This window comes from Lissotriton vulgaris, chromosome 6, assembly GCF_964263255.1.
Source record: "Lissotriton vulgaris chromosome 6, aLisVul1.2, whole genome shotgun sequence".
Taxonomy (NCBI): Eukaryota; Metazoa; Chordata; class Amphibia; order Caudata; family Salamandridae; genus Lissotriton; species Lissotriton vulgaris.
Window position 1 is genome coordinate 880,150,911 of NC_141694.1, and position 19,608 is coordinate 880,170,518.

Here is a 19,608-nt window from a genome sequence, read left to right on the forward strand (position 1 = left end):
ATAGTTACTACCTTCTACTGTTCAAGGCACAATGTCACGAGTATTTTTGCTGCCACCGTATTTAACATTTTTGGTAAGAGGAGACAGATACGAAGTCGCCGGATGCAGGAGGGCCAGTGTTTCCAGGAGACATGCATGGTAAAATGACGCACTATGTTTTAAAGAGGGTAAAAAGCCGACCTACTGTAGATGTTTAGGGTCTGAATATTTTTTTCATCACAGGACGTGCTGAAAAGTGTGGACGGGTACAGGAAGGCGTTCTTCGACATCTACAGAACCGGTTCTGTGAATGGATCCCCCCTCCCTGCCGAGCAGCTCGCGGATATGGCAGACAGGTAAGCGATACGTTTGTAATCTTCAATCTTTGACGTACAGGTCTCTGAGGTGTGTGGCTGCTGCACGGCGATTTAGGAGGTCCGTATTAAAGTTTTAATTTGGGTCGCACCGTGCCGCGCGCACATGGAATGGAGGATGAAAGGGAGAGCAGATTTTAAGTAAGAAATTCTAAGCCTGTTTATGTAATTTCTTGCTGCGCTCACTGGTGCCAATGCTATTATTATACAATGCATGGCGAGGCTGCTAGCGTGAAACACTGAGGGGGTGCGTGCTGTCAGATGATTGGGTGAGAGGGGGAGACGCTTGCCGCTGCTGGATGTAATAAAACAGATGATGAATTTTGAGCGTCGTCACAGCACCCCTTCTTTGAATGACATCAGATGAGGGCTTGGGAGATCTCGTTCTCGGTGAGTGCTGGGCTCCGTTCTTCTGCACCTGTTTCTCTGTGCAGCAGCTCGAGTTTACATAAACAATCATTGTCAGCCGAGTTCCGTTTGCCAGGGAAATAGCCAGCGCGAGGCCATCGACAGGGTTAAAGACTATTTGACCTCTTCGCCTAAAATGGGTAACCTGGATCTGCCTTTTTATCCGTTGGTGCTAGTACTTGTTTAATCTACATTTTTTCTGTATACCTTTATACCATTTAAATTGTTTTGTTCTGTAACTTTGGGTAACAGGACTACCAGTAATTTTAAGTAATGCAAACAAAAGAAAGAAATGGAAGACATAAGGCACGCAAGAATGTCTAGCCACATTGTCAGAAACAAACACACCTTGCCATTCACATAAACAGCCTGTATGTATGTATCTATGTGGTATTTCTGTGGCAGACCCAGTCGAGATACAGCAGACAGTCAAAGACAGGCATACAATCAACATGTGATAAGAGAGGTGGCTGGTTTGTGGATGTTTAATACGCTTTGATCTAGTGTTCATTAAAGAAGTGAGTATTTAACTCATTCCTAAACTGGAGCAGCGTTGGCGGTTCTGATGCAGGGATGTTGTTCTAGATCCTGGGTGCATAGATGGAAAAGATCAGGGGCCACATGTACGATCGCTACATTTTGCCAGTTCCTAATTGTGGCTTTTTGCGAATCACAATGAGGGAAGTCTCAAAATGTGATGTACAAAAGTTTGATTGACGCTGTTTGCAATTTCCATTTGGTCAGTCAAGAATAACTTTATTTCGGTTCAAGGAACCATTAAAGTTTAGAGTGAAATTAACTCAGTATATACACATTTTAATCAATAGGATAAATAGACAATTCATAAAATTCAGGGAACATAACATTCTTTACATACAGTAATTGAATTGAAGCAGCATGGTTTTACACATGGTATTAAACATGGTATTACAAAGTTCATAAAATTCCCAAGGCATAAGATTCTAAATCTACAGTGAACGGTTTATGACAGCATGAAATAAAACCATTTGTTGTACGGGAACTCTTACTCATAGCGTTTTCTAATAGCCACAGAAACTTTAATGTAATTGGCTACCGGGATGCACATGTCAGGGGTAGCCAATGTGTGCAGGAAGTTAAACCCATCAGTGTATGTGCAGGGGAGGATTTTCCTTAATAATGAGACTAAGAATTTACTCATTGCTTTATTGTATACGGTGCAGAATAGGATACAGTACATAGTGCTTTGACTTGTAGAGTTGTCACACGGACAAGATATGAACTTGTCAGCCCACCCTGTTTGACGTGGAAATGCCAACAAAAAGTACAGAGTGTCCAGACTGATTCTGGTTAAATAAAATCTAGTTTGCAGATCAGTAGTAAAAGTTAGACAATATTGCGCTGGGACAAGGGACATCGGTGGTAGGCCCATCTCATCTTGTTCTAGATAGTGTGTTTTGGCCCTGCAGTAAAACGCCTCTTTAATAATGGCTTTAGCATTCTGTGGGATACTTTCAGGGTTGTCATATAAGTGGCCAAATCCTATTTCATGATATTTGACCTTCAAGAAGCAGAGCCATGGTATTTTTAGGGCATTGGCCAAGTTTTGGTAGTCTATATTTACTTCTCGTGAAAACATTAGTTCTTCAGACAGCCACATTTTTGCCTATAAAAACAAAGGGGGGCGCTAGCTATGCGATCCTTTATGAACTCTAGTTGCAGTTCCTTGTGACATAGGGCCAAATGTATCAAAGGGTTTTGCCCATTCTGTGTCTATGGGGAAATGTGTTGATACATATGGCCCATAGACGGGTGGGGGGGATGTAGTGAATCGCAAACACTTCAAAAGAGTAACCCTAGAAGGAACAGATTTCGATTTGTGACTTTTTCATTGGCTTTGTTAATCAGGCCGAAAATCCAGTTAGCAGTGTGCTATATATTCTGAGTAGATGTTGTTTAATAGGGCATACAATATGGTAGCGTGCTGGCTACCAGTTTAAACTGCATTATCAAGAGTTCATTAAGCATACTCTCACATAGTCTGGTGAGGAGCTGACCCTGGAGGAGCGAGTGGGCCCTGGGTCCTAATAATGTAAGCTAGGAAAATGGGCCTCAAGTCCACTTTTATGTGGTAAAATATAGCCATATTTGGGATGCAGTGTCCCTTGCACCCCATGGCCACTGGGAATTTAGAAACTTTTATATAGTGTAGACACAAAAGATCTTGTGTCTGCGTTCTGCATACAAGAGTGTGTGTGTGTTTGCATGGATAAGAGAAAAACAAATTTGCAACCCTTTGTGTGTGGTCTGTTTTTTGGGCCTTTATAGTTTAAAATATTTCTACAGATTTGTGTACAAGAGCGCCAGAGTGAGTCAAAAAAATTAAAGATGAAGTTACGTATACAGTAAATATAGTGGGTAATCCATCTCCATGGTGGACCGGGGCGCTGATATACATTTTCATCCACAGGTTGACATTTGTCACCTCAGCGTCACCACTTCACTTGGTGAGACTGGAGTTCATGGAGTTGAAGTATCGCATGCTGGCCCTCTTAGCTCTTGCAGAGTCCAAGCTGAAGTCGTGGGTCATTAAATACGGAAGAAGAGAATCTGTTGAACTGCTCCTACAACACTACATTGTAAGTTGCTTCTGTGTTTTTATTTTATTAACAGGATGTCATTTGAAACGTACTTCTGTGAGAAGTTCTTTTTGGTTGGTACATTTGCCGTTTCAAAAGAACACAAAGCTTGAATTTTTTTTTTTTTAATTTGGAATTAGATGTGGTGGGACAAGGAAGGGAAAGGTCCTCTAAAATATTTGTAGCAATTTTCTGGGCCGGCAAAGAGCAGCATAACGACACGCAAACCATCTTTCATTTTCTAATCTTTTGTTATTGCTTTATGCATATTAAATAGGTGCCCAAATGACTATGCAATACATTAATTGCCATTAGCTAAGATCTGAATGCAAATGGGCATAACTGGAAAGTGATCACCTTATGTAGTCCTTGATTTGATTTGTAGGGAGAGGATATTCATTGGCACTTAGTCTGCATTGAAGCCCTTTTTGACCCACCATAGAAAGTGGAATACTTTGCTATTTCAGTTTTTAGACAAGCAGAGGCACTCTCTGGATTCGTTTGCACAATATAGTAAGTACTCTTGCAGAAATTTCCTCATGAGCCACCGATAAACAGAATCAGTCGCCAAAGCCTTACTCATGTATGTTCTTGGTCTGAAATTTGTAATTAAATGGCCTCAGGGTCCACAATGTTGGTTCATTTCATGTAAAACGCAGTGGTACAGCATAGCATAATCAACACAACTCACGCACTTCCCATTCAGCATCCTGGGCATTATGCCCTGACATAGACTATAAACCTACCCTCGTCAAGCTTGAACTGGTAAATACTGTGCCAATTTCTTGACAAGCACTCTGCACTTTTCTAATTGCAATTATTCCATCTCTGTTAGGCATGACCATCCCCTGTTGTCCTCTCATTGTGCTGTGTTCTCTTGCCTGCTGGGAAGCAGTGCCAGACAGAAAATATAATTGAATGATGGCACGCTTGACAAATAGCATTGTGATTTAATAGTTGCCCTTATCCCAAGTGATCATAGACAGCTGCATTGCACGCTGACTGCTCTCTGTGTGCTGGTTTCAAAAGATATAATAGTGGTGTGTTCTCAGCACTTGCCTTTCCTTTGGGTTCACACCATTCTCACCATTGCTGGAACAAAACAGTGACAATTATGCAATATTAAACAATATGTTAATTGTTAATTATGGTATTCAAGTTGTTTTCTGGTGAGTTATTGCTTTAAACATTTAGTGTTTTTAATTTTATAAAATACATGTGTGCTCCAAATTGTGACGTGATTGGGTACCTTTATACATTGTTAACTAAGGGAAGGCGAGGGCACTAGGTGCTTCATTCCCACACCCTGTGCCTTTCCAGGGTCCCGCATTCATGCTTCAAAAGATATATATTGTCCTTTTTCTGTTTGGCCTTTCAATAGCTTTAGTTGTAGCACCAGACTATTGGTTTAAAAATACAAAATTATATATATATCCAAACAAAAGTTGCCCGCAACAGGAAGGGCCCACACAGGAAGGTAAGGCTGAACACCTTTAATAGAGGCTATTGCACAGGCACACCAAGAAAGGCCACAGTTGTTTAGCCCAGCCGACGCATTTCGTGCTTTATGCACTCTGTCAAAGGCTCATCAGTGCCGGTAGAACCTCAGGTGATATTTAAGCACCAATGTTCAATCAAGGCACCCGCCCCAGTGGGCGTGGCCGCGCTCAGCCCCCTGGTACCTGCAGTGCTCAGTGTTACTGCAGTGAGTTGCCGTTGCCCACCACAAATAAAGTCAAATAAAATCCCAAGTGGGTTACAGTGGCTTCTTCATGCTGCCCAGCAGACATTGCCGCCTCCAAATACTAGCACCCGTCCCTTTGCTCTTGCCGCCTGTTGGCGTCACATCGGGTCTGCCGTCAAGCAGCGGGGCTCCATCCACGGCTCGGACCAGACATACAAATTCAAACAAAAGTTGCGCGCAACAGGAAGGGCCCACACAGGAAGGTAAGGCTGAACATCTTTAATAGAGGCTATTGCACAGGCACACCAAGAAAGGCCAGAGTTGTTTAGTCCAGCCAACGCGTTTTGTGCGTCATGCACTTTGTCAAAGGCTCATCAGTGCCGATAGAATCTCCAGCGATATTTAAAGCACCAATGTTCAATCAAGGCAACCGCCCCATGGGCATGGCCACACTCAGCCTTCTGGTACCTGTTGTGCTCAGTGTTACTTCAGTGAGTTGCCGTTGCTCCAGGAAGGTAAGGCTGAACATCTTTAATAGAGGCTATTGCACAGGCACACCAAGAAAGGCCACCATGTTTTTTTAATTTATAGTTTTGGCACATGCTTGCAATAATAACTATAAAATAACCATTGCACCAGCATGCCTAGGCCAGACCTATTGGCGTTGCCAGTTCTTGCTAATAATATGGCAACTACAAAGCTAATAGCAGTAGATGTTGCCGAAGCTGGTGCTGAAGTCTTCTCTTCTTTCTTGCCCCGAAGGACACATTTTTAAAATTAAAAACATGTTTGTGTTATATGGGACCCCACATGAAGGTATTGACTTGACTGCCTCTGTATGATTTTCAAAACTGATTTAGACGATTTTATCCTTTGTTCGACTTCCTTAATTCACAATCACAAAAATATATTTTTAAAACCTTCATTATTTGATTTAACCAAATCTCGCAGCAATCATATGAGTATAGAGGTCGCAGGCACATTACCATCTACCCCAGGGAACTCCGTCCCGCACACTTACAGTGCCAATAGCTATGAAGCAGTGCTTAATAATAAATTTGGAAGCAGGGGTATCAATTTGCCTCCCACCCATCAAACAATCACAAATATTTTACTGAAAAATCACCATAAATGAAAATTGATGATTAATTGATTCACTCATTGTACATATTAGCCAACTTTCCCTCTTCACTACAAGTACCAGAGGAAGGTCTCAGGAGAATGTTAAACACAATGAAGCCAGGGGTTGCAACAACCACTTAGAATATGCCTTGAATATTTGCAGAACTTCATTTTTAATGGTGACACTTTTGTTTAAATGTGAAAAAATACACAGTAGCACATGCTTTGTTCAAGCAGATATTCCCTCAAAAGCTGTTATTTAACGTGATGCATGACTTTTGCCTCTGATATTAACCTTTCTGCTTCCAGTCATTTATTGAAGGAAAGAAATTCTTTGAGCAATACGAAGTGACGTACCAGACCCTGAAGCAGACAGCTGAGGTATACAGTAGAGTTGAAGGATCAGGTAAGCTGTGATGCGTTGTGCACAACCTTTGTGTTTTAAACCTATGCTGTCTCCACCACAACACAACTAGGATCTTAAAGAGCTTTTTTTGTAAGTATAGAAATATACAGTGTTTGGGTTATCACATGTTTCTATCTTTAACACAGATTAACAGTTATGTGTCCTTACCTTTTAACTGCATTTAAATTCCATGACACATTGGCAACAGCAAAACTCTTCTGGTAAAATGCCCACATAAATGTGGTAAAACATGTAGTAACATACTTACTGCAAGTTGTTTCTCATCCTTTCCACTTCTGATATCATTGTAGGAGTGTGCAAATTCGAGTATTTATTTTAGCAACATTTCTGATAATTTCATGAGAGTTATGGAAAATGATGCAATTGGTTTGAAATAGTATGTCTTAATCTTGTGTAAAAAAAAAGTCCTACAGTGTACAGACTGAAGACAGGTTTGAGCAGAAAATGACTTTTGACAACTCATTTTCTTCTCGGACCAATTGCAAGCAAAACATGACATTACATATTATGGAATCTGGTGATTTAAGCATAACACAAAATTTGTGAATTTCACTAGTGTAGTTTTCACTTCACACAGGCCTTCTTATTACTGTAATTTGCCGACCCCAAAAAAATCTACCTAAGGATCTCAATGAACCAAAAAGGCATCTAAGATGGACAAACGATCCTCTACCTTTTGTTGTTTCGAATTTTAGTCAACAGCATGGTATGCATGCCATGTTTTGGAATAAATTATTGTAACTACATTTACATAGTGACTAAAGGATTCTAACTGTATCATAAATACATGTAATCTCTCTAAAGATATACTTTACTTTACCAAGCCTATGTAGAGGTCCAGAGAGAACCAAGCACCCTCGTTGCTGGACTATGTGTTTGATCTAAAGTCTCATTTTCATCTCACGTTTTAGTTTTTTGAAGGTAAATAAACCACATCTTATCACATTCTGCAATAGAAACACCAGTTATTTAAAGTGGATCGAAACGGCAAAACTGTGGTAGTTGCAAAGTAAATCGGGTAGTTATTATTAAAGCACTGTGACTTAGAGTTTATAAATTAAATAGTAATTACTCAGAATCATTATGTGCACTACTTCACGCTCTTTAGGGGAAACTGAGCGAGATCCAACCTATCATATCTACGCAGAGGCTTTGATGTGTTCACCTTCTATTTTTTACTTTCAGTTGCCATCTGCTAAACCATGCCTGTGTTGCTGCACTGTTCTCCAATTTGTATCTGACTAATGGCAGGATTCTAAGAGTGATCCATCTAAACTCTGTTGGGCAGATTTATGATGCCCTTGCGCCTCTTTGCGCCGCAATTGCGTCACTTTATTTGACGCAACGGCGGCGCAAACAATGCGCCCTATTTACAACGTGAGATGCGCCACGTTGTAAAGCCCTGCGCCATAAGGAGGCGTTCCTGCGCAGGGGGGGCGTTCCTGAGCAGGAACGCCTCCTGAAAGTGGCTGAGTGAAATCTATGAGATTTCACTCAGTCACTTTCAGGCCAATGCTGCGTCAAAACCCTGCGCCTGCTTGAAGCAGGCGTAGGTCTTGATGCAGCATTGTGAAGATGGGGCACCCCCGAGCCTTGCTGGAGCTGCGTCGCGCTTGCGACGCAACTCCAGCAATGCGCCACCTTTCCGGCACAGATGCGTCACGCATCTGTGCCGTTTTTGCACCATGGTGCGCCGCATTATAAATGCGGCGCACCATGGGTGGCGGAGCTGTGGCGCACTGTGGCGCACATTAACTGGCGCATCCCTGGGGATGCGACAGTTAACATAAATCTGCCCCTAAAATCTTATTGAAATAGGACAAAGGAACACGTCTGAGGACAGGGTACTCATTTGTCCTGCATCTTTTATGAAGAAGAGGTGTGGCTTCTCGAGTAGCTACTATACTAGCCTTTCCTGTATTGCTCAACAAAATTAATTAGGTCCCTGTGTCTTTCTCCCTATAAATCTTTTTAACACACCGTGATGCAGCTGACTTCGCACTAGGGAACAAACTCTAAGACATTTTTTTCTGCGACCATCTGAAGACCCTCTCTGACTGATGTGTGATTTAAAGTTAGCACCATAAAGTTCAGACAATAATAAAACAAAAAGCAGGATTCTGCTCACCAGTTTCATACTGTGATTTTGTTTGGGAGCTAAATACATAAAAAGAGTCACACTGTGGCACAAACATCATGATTTGTTTGCCTAACTGTAGTTGTTTTATGATTTGCATGCCTTATCATTAAGACATGCATGTCAATAGTTCAATATGAAGGTTCAGACCTCAAATACAATTGAAATATTGCCACCCCCTTGAGGCTTTAATAGATTACTAAACTGGAGTCATTTACTAATAAGTGTTAAGCATGAACAAAAAGGCACCACACCTTCAAACGCGAAACAATCGAAAGACGTATGTTGATAGGTTTGGAGGTCATGTTTAATTTAATGGGTATATGTGGTTATGTGTCAACTATTATACCAAGATCCTTCCCAAGAAAGGGATTAGGATAGCTAATATGATGGCTTGGGCTCTGCAAGGACAAGGGAATTTGGCAGTAGGGAGTGTAGCATATTCCCAGAGAGTACTTGCTTTCGTGACTTCACAAGAGCTGAAGACTGGAGTAGGGGTGGTTAGGAATTGAATAGCATCTTATGGGTGGAGGAGACTGGCATCTGAATGCTGACCAGGAACTGGGTTATGTCTGAATGGGACAAAGCATGGAAGAAGAAATACATAGATTACAAGAACAAATAAGACAAGATTGTGTAGATATTTGGAGAGTATAAGGTTGAGAAACCATAGACTACCATAAAAGAACGTATATATGCTCTATGGAAAATCATCTTTGTGAAACTAAAAGAGATTGCAATATGGCATGTAGCAGATAATCTTGCATTGTCATAAGAGAAAGTCCACAGCAATATAAGTGCTAAATTGAGTGTTTTGCATAAACCAACAACCTTCAGAAGTCAAAAGCACTCTCATTTAATGATATCTAGGTTTTTAATACAAGCTGAACAAACGGACATGAGGACGTGAATCAAAGGGTTAGAGGGCTCAAAGGAAAGAAGAGTCTAAGAATAAGGAAGGGTCATGATTAAGAGAATAAAATAAGAGAGCTCAGTGAAATGAGGGTCTGAATTGTAAGAGGCAAAATTGAGTAATAGTAACAGAGTATAAAATGAACTGAATGACCAAATCTAATTTACAAATTGAGTGGGAGACCAAAACAGACCCTACACGACACTACCCTGCAGAGTTCTGCAGGGATCATCTCTGTGCCCTACTCTTTTTAATCTGTATGTGGCACCCCTAGCAACTGTGATCCACTCATTTGGATTGGATGTGGTGTCATATGCAGATAATACACAGATTATGGTCATTATCCCTAAAGGGCCTTGCTCATTGTCAGAAAATATTCTTGGATGCATGAACAAAGTGGCAGAATGGATATCTTCTAACTTTTTTAAACTTAATGGGGATAAAACCGAAGTGATGATATTTGGATCAGGGTCATCCAAGTGGAATAGAAGCTGCTGGCCTCAATCCTTAGGATGCTGTCCTACCCCGAGCAAAAAGGCTAAGAACATTGGAGTTCTGATGGAGTTCTGATGGATATTGAACTTAGCTTTAATATCCAAATGAACCGTACCATCTCGGCATGCTCCTGGCTCATAAGGATGTTGTAAAATCTTCCTTTTTATCCAACGACTAGCTCTGATACAGGTAGCACTGGCCTTGGTAATGTCCAGACTTGATAAATGTAATGCATTATACCTGGCCGCCAATAAGAGTATGCAGTACAAACTCCAGGTACTGCAGAATGCATTGACAAGACTCATTGTGGACATTCCCAGGAAACATTCTGCCAGGAAGGGACTATAGTACCTGCACTGGCTCCCCATTGAACAACGCATTAGTTTAAAATCACTTTGTATGGTTCATAAATGGCTGCATGCTTCCTACCCGTCAAGGTTGAAGACTATGTGCAAGTGGCACTCTCCCAGCAGATCCTTGCGTTTTTCGCTCCAAATGCAACTGGTTGTACCAAGAAGCAAGATGAAGAAGTGGGAGGACAGAGCATTTTTGTGGCAGCAAACAAGCTCTGAAACTCTCTACCCTTTGCTCTTAGGTCTATCCCCCTTCTGCTCCCCTTCAGAAAAGCTCCTAAAACCTGACTTTTCACAGTTTAGCATCTAGCTGCAGTTTTTGTCTCTTTCTATTTCCTGTGTGTGGACGGCTGGTCTCTAGCACCTTGATGCCTTAGGGTAATTGCTGTGCTTTATAAATCTCAAATCAAATCAGAAAACTAGGAAAAGCAGACAAGCAACTGTGCTCCTTCATCAAGGATTTGAAGTATGCAGAAAGAATAGACATATTTGGAATGTAAGGCAAGACATTGGCGTACAGTCAAGTTCATGAGCTAATTGCTCTGAACCAGAGAACTGTAAAGTAATTAAGAAACAGAGGGAGGTGTAGCTTCAGAATGGGAAACAGAACCAAAAGGAGACAACAGTATGCGATTCCAGAACTTTAGAAGTTCTGGTACCAGGACAGTATCCAGGAATAGAGGAGAAGCTACTGCTTAAGAAAATAGTTCTTCAAAGTTGTATGTCAGTATATTCAGTACAAAAATATTGTGATACCAAATACTGTGGCTTAAATATTTAGCACCGAAATATCATGAAGGTAAGTACAACTAGATAAGTATAGATGTACTATTCTTAAGCCCATGTCCACGTACGTTAAAGAAATATTAAGGAATGTGAAGTTAAGAACAGTAAATGCATATCTATCTACATACATAATTACATATCTATATTTACTTACCTTCTCAATATAGTTGGTTATCAATATTTGGTCACAATATTTTGGCACCACATTATATAATCTCACTATTCAGTTGGTGCACCTCTGGAATAGAGACACCTCTACAATCAAAATATAAACTAGGAATCAAGGAATCCGAGATCTGCAAAGTATACAGGCTCAAGGAATTGACCTTGAGGCAGAGGACCAAGCAAGACCAGGTGGAGGGATGGCCACAGTAGGTTAGATGTTTGTAAATAAAATGGAGTAGTAAATTCACTGAAATTATCAGCAAGCAGACCACCTAAGTAGAACAGGTTTATGCAAAACGTCAGGAGCATTATACCAGATGGTGAGAATCCAAGCTCTGCCTAGAAAGCGAGGGACAGACTACAGAAGCCAGAAGGCATAAATTGAGAAACATGGATGCTAAGAAATAGGTGTGGATTGTAGCTGAGCCAAGGTAAAGTGGTGATGTATGACAGGGGCAATCTGTAGGGGTCAAGAAACAGTATAAACAACCCTCCACCTCCAGAATATGATGTTTTCTAGGTTTCCAAAAGGAAAGGTCTGAAAGGGGCAAAGTACATCAGCATGTTATGAAAACCAGGACCGGACATAAAATTTAAACATGGTTTATTATATGCTTCTTTAAAAAACATGGCTCGTGCCAAGACTTTATATGGCCATTGGGAGTGCTGCCTGGTATCAAGATGGAAGGATCCTTAGACCTTGATATTAGTGATGTGTATATTATTTGGTGTTCTTTGTTTTATATTTTAAGGGGCATATAGAGATAACTTGATCTCATTAAGATTACATAGGAGTACACTGAATCATACCAACATCCTAAGCTCACTTAACGAAACAGTGAAGAATATTTACACCAGTTAACTAGGACAATAACACATTCTATATTTGGGCTTGTTGAGTAAACAGCATTGCTCATTTCAGTTACCTGAATTCACTTCAGTAGGTAAGTGACTTCAGATAAGTACTCCATATCTGTTGTGATTACTCTATGGCCCTGGCTATTGGCCTACACAATTTTGTTGCTCATTATCAATGGAAATCTGTTTGTTTTACTGTATACTAGTGCCAAAATATTCCTAAAATCTTTTAGTTTCATGTAAATAGTTTCATGCAAACAAAACGTAAAAATACATGTTTAAAATGTAACATTGCTTTCAAACATTTTTAAGTTTGTCCTGCCTGAATATATTAACATTCTTTTGTAGTGGAAGAAGCTGAAAGTGTAAGTAAATTCCTGAATGACACCAGTGTTCAGTGGAGAGACCTGTCAGTGGAGGTCAGAAGTGTGAGAAGCATGTTGGACGAAGTCATTGTAAACTGGGATCGTTATAGCAGTACTGTGGGAAGCCTGCAGGCCTGGCTGGAAGATGCAGAGAAAATGGCAAATCAGCCTGAACATGCAAAAAAGGTAAGCTCTCCCCCAAGTTTAAATATCAAAATCCATACAGTTAACAATAACAAACTTCTATCTTTTATTGCTTAAAGGTGTGTAATTGTAATAGCACTGCTGGTTCTTTCAAAACGATTAACAGATTATTTTCTTAATCCCACCCCCACGCAAAAATTAAACATTACAGAGTGAAAATAAACAACAAAGATTTGACAAAAGGTTTAGGCATTCTATATAAGGTCACTCACACCATTGCACAAAAACACAGTCACAGTAAAAATTCCTTCAGGTGCCGTTAGACCTACTGATGATCTCAGCAGGTAACACCACATAGCCAAGCACACGGGTAGCATACAGCCACAGTTTCAGCCTGTGATTGTTACCAAGTGGCATTTATACCATCACTTGCTGTGCCATAGAGTGCCCACTGATTCTTGCATGAAAAAGTTGATGAATAAGAGTATCTAAATCTCCACTGCTCTGGATTACAGAGACTCATGAGATGGCTCATCAAATTTCTCAGTGTTCTATGAAAGCCTGAAGTGGGTTACAGCTGTAACCTTTCATGTACACTAAATTATCCATACATCTGTGGATGAAGTCAAATCTAATGCCAAATTATAGCCTAATTAACAAGGAAAGAATTTACGTATCATAATTGCAGTGTTTATGATATAGTATTATTCAAGATTTATCTGAAAATGTACTCTGTCCATTTGATGGATCTTCACAAAAACTTCCCCCCAAAATATTAATCCACCTAAGCTCCTCCCTTGAAAGTTTTGGGATGACCGATCTAGCAGGACACAAGGCGCATGGGGGTCCCAAAACCTAAAATCCCAATTCATTTTTCCATAGGAAAATTGAACAGTGATACAGCAAAACAGCCCAGCAGAATTACACAAAATCTGTCAGAAAGCTAGATCTTGTTCAAGAATGCATGCTTTTGTGATGTGGTGTAAATCTGTTCAGTAATTTTGAGAAATAAAAGTTCAAAAACAATATATACCTGCTGTTTGGGCTGACATTTTGAAATTTAAGACTTCTGATTGTCCGTGGGGGATTTTTCAGTGCAAGAGCTCTGATTGTCTGGACGCAACATGAAAAGAAATGTTGAAGTGGTAACTGCAGGACAAGCACACTTAGTCCACTCTCCTGGAAATGTTTTTTAAAAGAAATATGAGGGAAACGATACCCCCTGAGCCCTTGTGGTGTGGAGGTGATTTGGCCCTTACCTCCAGGACTAAAAGTTAAAAAAAAACATTTTTTTGCAGCTCTTTTGTGATTTTCCTCGAGGATCACAGATGAAAACAATTGCAGTTTTTTTTAAACTAAAGGAGCCCTGTGGTATGCCAGAAGGACAAAGCTCATTGATTTGTATTAACTATGCAGAGCGGGCCTTGCATGGGTTCACCTCCATGAGCTGATTCTGGCCCTGGGCACGTCATTCCCAGAGGTTAGGTGCACTTTTTAAAGGGGAGGGGAGCATTGGCCCCAGTCTTCAAGAAGAGTTTCCGACCCGGGACCCCATTATCCAGAACCCAGTGCAATTTTAAAAGAGGCACGAGTCACCCCCGCCCCTTGCCTCTATGAGGCCCTGGGGATCCCATTCCCCGGGGCTGTTATTATCATTAGAGGAAGGGCCCGTCCACCCCCTCCCTGTGCCATGGATCCACCTCTGGGAACCGCATACCCCTGGGCCAGATATAGGCAGTGTTCTGTGGCCCCATCCGCTTGAACACTGCTGTTTTCTGCCCGGGACAGTGCAGGCATACCCAGGGTTGAAAGCACATCTTGAAATCAGCTACTCCATCCTGGGTGGGAGCAAAGGAGAATGTTGCAGGCTCCCTCTAGAGACACAGTGTCAGCCGGCTGGGGCCACAGAGTCTTTGGGGCCTCCCACGCAGGCCGCAACAAAGCTTGCATTGCAGGTGCCCCGAATGGACACTGGGGCACCCACGTATCAAAAGAATTGCCAGTCTGCACTGCCACCCATATGTTTGCTGGTGAGGAGCCGACAGGAGCTGCGAGGACCTTGGGGCTCTCCAGACAGTCTCCAACATTATAAATGGTGTGGGTGCCTCAGGTCAGCACTGGGGCACCCAAAATAGATTACAAATTTACAAAAAACAAAAGGAATAATAAATGAACTGCAGGAGACGCATATGTATTATTCACTGCAAGGAGTGCCCAATAATACCCTTATAAGGGCTTTTTAATTATCCCTTTTCTGAGCCTGGGGGTATCCCACCAGCAATTTAGTTGTGTTGTAGGGGATACAGTAGTACTTACCATACTTTTTAATGCACTCAGAACTTCCATGTAAAATGGTATATTTTAACTGATGTGTTCACCTAACTATAAATCCCTTTAACCCTTGTTTGTTCAGTGTGTATATCTATCTATCTATCTATCTATCTATCTATCTATCTATCTATCTATCTATCTATCTATCTATCTATCTATCTATCTGTCTGTCTGTCTGTCTGTCTGTCTGTCTGTCTGTCTGTCTGTCTGTCTGTCTGTCTGTCTGTCTGTCTGTCTGTCTGTCTGTCTGTCTGTCTGTCTGTCTGTCTGTCTTTCTGTCTGTCTGTCTGTCTGTCTGTCTGTCTATCTATTCACTGAAAAACAAAGATTATATATTATACAATGTTATAGATATGTCTGATAAATAGATCTGATTTTGTTTGTTCCCATGTGTGCTCTCCAGGCATGCGCAATAATAATAATAATAATGGATTAAATACATTGGCCGCATAGTTTACATCATTTTCAGATTTCAAAACAAATGTTATTTATAGTTGAATAGTTCAAAATAATGCTTCAGCAGATCATGTTGCATATTGCTGCATACTTTGTATTTTCTAGCTGAATGTTTTATATAAATTTGTTGCATCATTTAGTCCTCCTTTGCTGCATTATCCTGTTAGTGCTGAGTATGTTAATGCTCTGTATATTGTCTGGCATTTGTCATTATGATCATAAAACCTATAACATATAACTACTCTGTAAACGCTGCAGTCATAGAATCACACAAATGACTGCAGCGTTTACAAAATAGTTATGCATCTTGGATTTCATCCTCATAATGACAGACCCAGACCAATCTGTAGAGCGCATGCTCTTTCTTCATCTCTCTAATATATATTCTGTTTATTGGGATGTCTATGGCAACATGTTTTGGCATTTATAGCCTTTCTCAAGTGAAGGTTCAGTCAGCTTTAGAAACTATATAGTGGTGCAAACTAATCACAAACATTTAAAAGACATGGTAGACAGACTATGTCATAACGAACCATCAAGTGACATCAATATGTAAAAAAAAATACAAATACATTTGTTTGTGCTCACTTTTGAAATACATTCTTCTAGACTAATTCATAATAGCAAATATGTAAATATATATACTGCTCATACATTTTAATTAACATTGGTTATAATGCACGCAAAATTAATCCAGTGTATAGCTGAACATGGTGAAAAGAGTATATCTTCAAGCATAACATATAAAATGATATGCTTGCTGCTAATTCCTAACCATTGTTACTTGCAATGCCTGATAGTCAGTACACGATGTAAGCCTGATATATATGTATGAGGTTGGAAATGTATTGTGTTCCATACCATGTGGCCCTGTGTGAGACATTGTGCCAAAATCAGCAGAGTTAGTGAGACCCCTTAAATCCAAATGAGTGGTTTGGCACAATAACATCCAAGTGGGCAATAGTATGTGCTGGTCTCTCAATACGGTCAGCGCAATAATATCTCTGCTCATCACATAATAACTCCAACTTGGGTATTGAAAGATGCAGGTCTTATGGTGTGAGTGTTACAAATATGCACTACGTTGTTGGCCACTAAACTCCACATTGTCGGTATCATGTATGTGACTGTCATAAGAAGCCCATCATTGTATTAAACGTGGCAATAGTCAAATTCATTAACATCAAATGTGGAAGTATCAATACACTAGGTAGGGTGTACATTAATGAAAAAACTGTGGAATAAATAATTAAATAATTTAAAAAGTATGTGAAAGAGATAAAAGATGTATGGAATCAGAGAACTTTTCAACAGGGGGGATACGGCCTAAATATGAGAGGAATGTACTGATAATGCAAGCAAGTTGCACCAATCAGGAATTAACATCAAAGGTTGCCATTGTACAGCAAAATCATGGCAGGATACAGAGAAAAGTTATATATGGATTGTCAGTTCTTCATCCATATTGAGTCCACGCAGGACATTGGTATCCAGCTCTATGATTAAACGTGATTCCATGATATGTAGTAGTTTCTCTCTATCTTTTCCTCTGGTTGACTTGTCAACCCTTTCAATACCAAAAAGTCAGAGGCGATCAGTATTACTTTGGTGTCTTTCTTGGAAGTGTCTGGCAACTGGATATGTTCATCATGATTCTTTATTGCTCGTCGATGTTCCAATATCCTCGTTTTGACAGGAAAGGTTGTACTCCCCACAATGCATAGCACTCTAACACATAAACACAATAGTCCGTTGTGCATTTGATAAATGTTGAGATCTGGATTTGCCACTGGCTAGCTGGTAAGTATTGCAGTTGATGCTTTGTCAGCAAGCTTTGCATTTTCCACATCTAAAGAATCCCCCAGTATTTTTCAAGCACCCCCTTCCATAGGTCCATGGAAGTGGCTGTGTGTGAGAGTATCCCTAAGTGACTTGGCTCTCCTGTAGGGGATGCCTGCATTTGATCCTACAATAGATTTCAGAATAGGGTCTGCTTTCAGGACTGCCCAATTCTTATTCATTAGTCTCCTAACATCACGTGACCTGTTGTTAAAATCAGTGATTAATCTTATTGTGTTAGTTTTTTCTGTCTTCTTTTTCTTTTTGAGGGATGCCACCCTGCCTTGTGCTAATTTTAGTACCTTATTTAGATATCCCCTTTCCTGGTATCTATCAATCATTACGCTACACTCAGTTTCATATATTTCCTTGTTCGAGAAATTTCTTTTGGTGTGAAGTATTTCGCCACTTGGAAAGCTCTATTTGAGATTGGTTGAATGGAGGCTTTCAGCATGTAATATGTAGTTGCCAGAGAATAGGGCCCAAAAACTGGAGATTTCTGGTAGGTGTCGATCTTCTAGGCATTCCAGCACCCTGCTGCTAAAACCTCAAAAATTCGCAAAAAAGAAAACCTATAATCGGGCGTTCTCGGGTATCGCCCTGAGAATGTGGAATTCCCTGCCTCCACACATCAGAATGATTCCCTCTATGGTATCTTTCCCCAAAAAAGTGAAAGCTCTATGGATAAACACCCTTGTTTGACTGCACGTACCTCCACCAGTTACCACTTGTGGTTGGTTCCGCTACTTAGGGCAAGCCCTAAAGGTTTCCTATGCTTTTGAGTATGTCGGTGACTTTTGATTGTGCTCAACCTCCATTTTTGTCTGTTGCACTTATATTCTCTTCTATTTCCTTTTGCGTTGGCATATTATATTGCTCCTCTATCTATTCCAGTATCTTGATTTTCACTGTTGTTGTTTTTGACCTGCAACCTGATCATCTGTAAAGTGCTCTGATACCTGCTTGGGCCACGTCCGCGCTATATAAAACGTTATATACATAAATAAATATAAGAACTTTGTTGTGGACTATTTGGTTCTATTGAGCATGTGGTTGGGCAAAGACATTATTGATGATGATGAATCTCAGTTTTTGAAGGCAGACTACCCTAGGGCACCAACAATATACCTTTTGCCCATAGAACATAACACACCCCCTTCCCACCAGAAAGACCCATAGCCTAGGCGTATGAGAGCTTATTGAACCATACAGCCATGTACCTGGACCATTTCTTAGCCCCAAACCTCCTGGCTTTACCATCATGTTGCAGAGATACCACAGATTTGCTCACCAAGATTCATGGGATCTACTGGGAAGACGTATGTCTGCTGATGGCCTTAGATGTCAATTCCTAGACTAGCAACAATTGATCAAAGCATGTGTTTCCTTTTTAAGAGGTAGCTCTATCAAGTTTCTTGACCACACTCTAATGCTAAGCAGAATTATGCTTTTCTGTATAAGCCAGAATATTTTTTGTTTTGATGCTGCCTATTACAGACAAGTGTCCGGTACTGAGATGGGCACCTGCTTCGCCCCCAGTTTTACAAACTTGTTCTTAGGTTGGTGGGAGAAGCAGGTGGTCTGGTCTTGACAGAAGATAATTCAATACATATTTCCCCCATTATCATGTGGGTAAGATACAATGGCGACTTTTTTGTCAAATGGGAGGGTGAAGGAAAACTGGCCACAGATCTCAAAATTTATCACACACACCTCGGACAATTGTGTTTATGTGTTAGAGTGCCCCTGTAAACTATGCTATTTGGGGAGTATAAACTTACCTGTCAAAACGAGAATATTGGAACACCTGTGAGCAATAAAGAATCATGATTAGACATATCCTGTTGCCAGACTCTTCCATGAAAAACACCAAAGTAACCCCGATCTCCTCCAATTTTTTGGTATTGACAGGGTTGATATATCAACCAGAGGAGGAGACAGAGAGAAACTACTACGTATCATGAAATCACGCTTAATCATAGAGCTGGATACCAAGGTCCCGCGTGGACTTGATAGGTTTCATTTTCGATGCCCCGCCCATTGACATTTACATACGCAAGTTAGCATCATGTGTCTAACTAATGAAGTATATACTTATGCTCTTACGTTATTTTTATTGCTCATGTGATTATTCATTTATATGTGTGGTGATAT

General features: G+C 40.6%; 1 protein-coding gene across 1 annotated transcript in view; it reads left to right on the forward strand.

The window, feature by feature from the left end:
* SYNE1 (spectrin repeat containing nuclear envelope protein 1) overlaps window positions 1-19,608 on the forward strand; it is a 2,319,318-nt gene that overhangs the window by 558,742 nt on the left and 1,740,968 nt on the right. Inside the window, exons 15-18 of the mRNA XM_086926873.1 lie at window positions 223-335; window positions 3,211-3,379; window positions 6,495-6,591; window positions 12,668-12,870. Of these exons, the coding sequence (XP_086782999.1) occupies window positions 223-335; window positions 3,211-3,379; window positions 6,495-6,591; window positions 12,668-12,870 (582 nt within the window). The remainder of the gene's footprint in view (window positions 1-222; window positions 336-3,210; window positions 3,380-6,494; window positions 6,592-12,667; window positions 12,871-19,608) is intronic.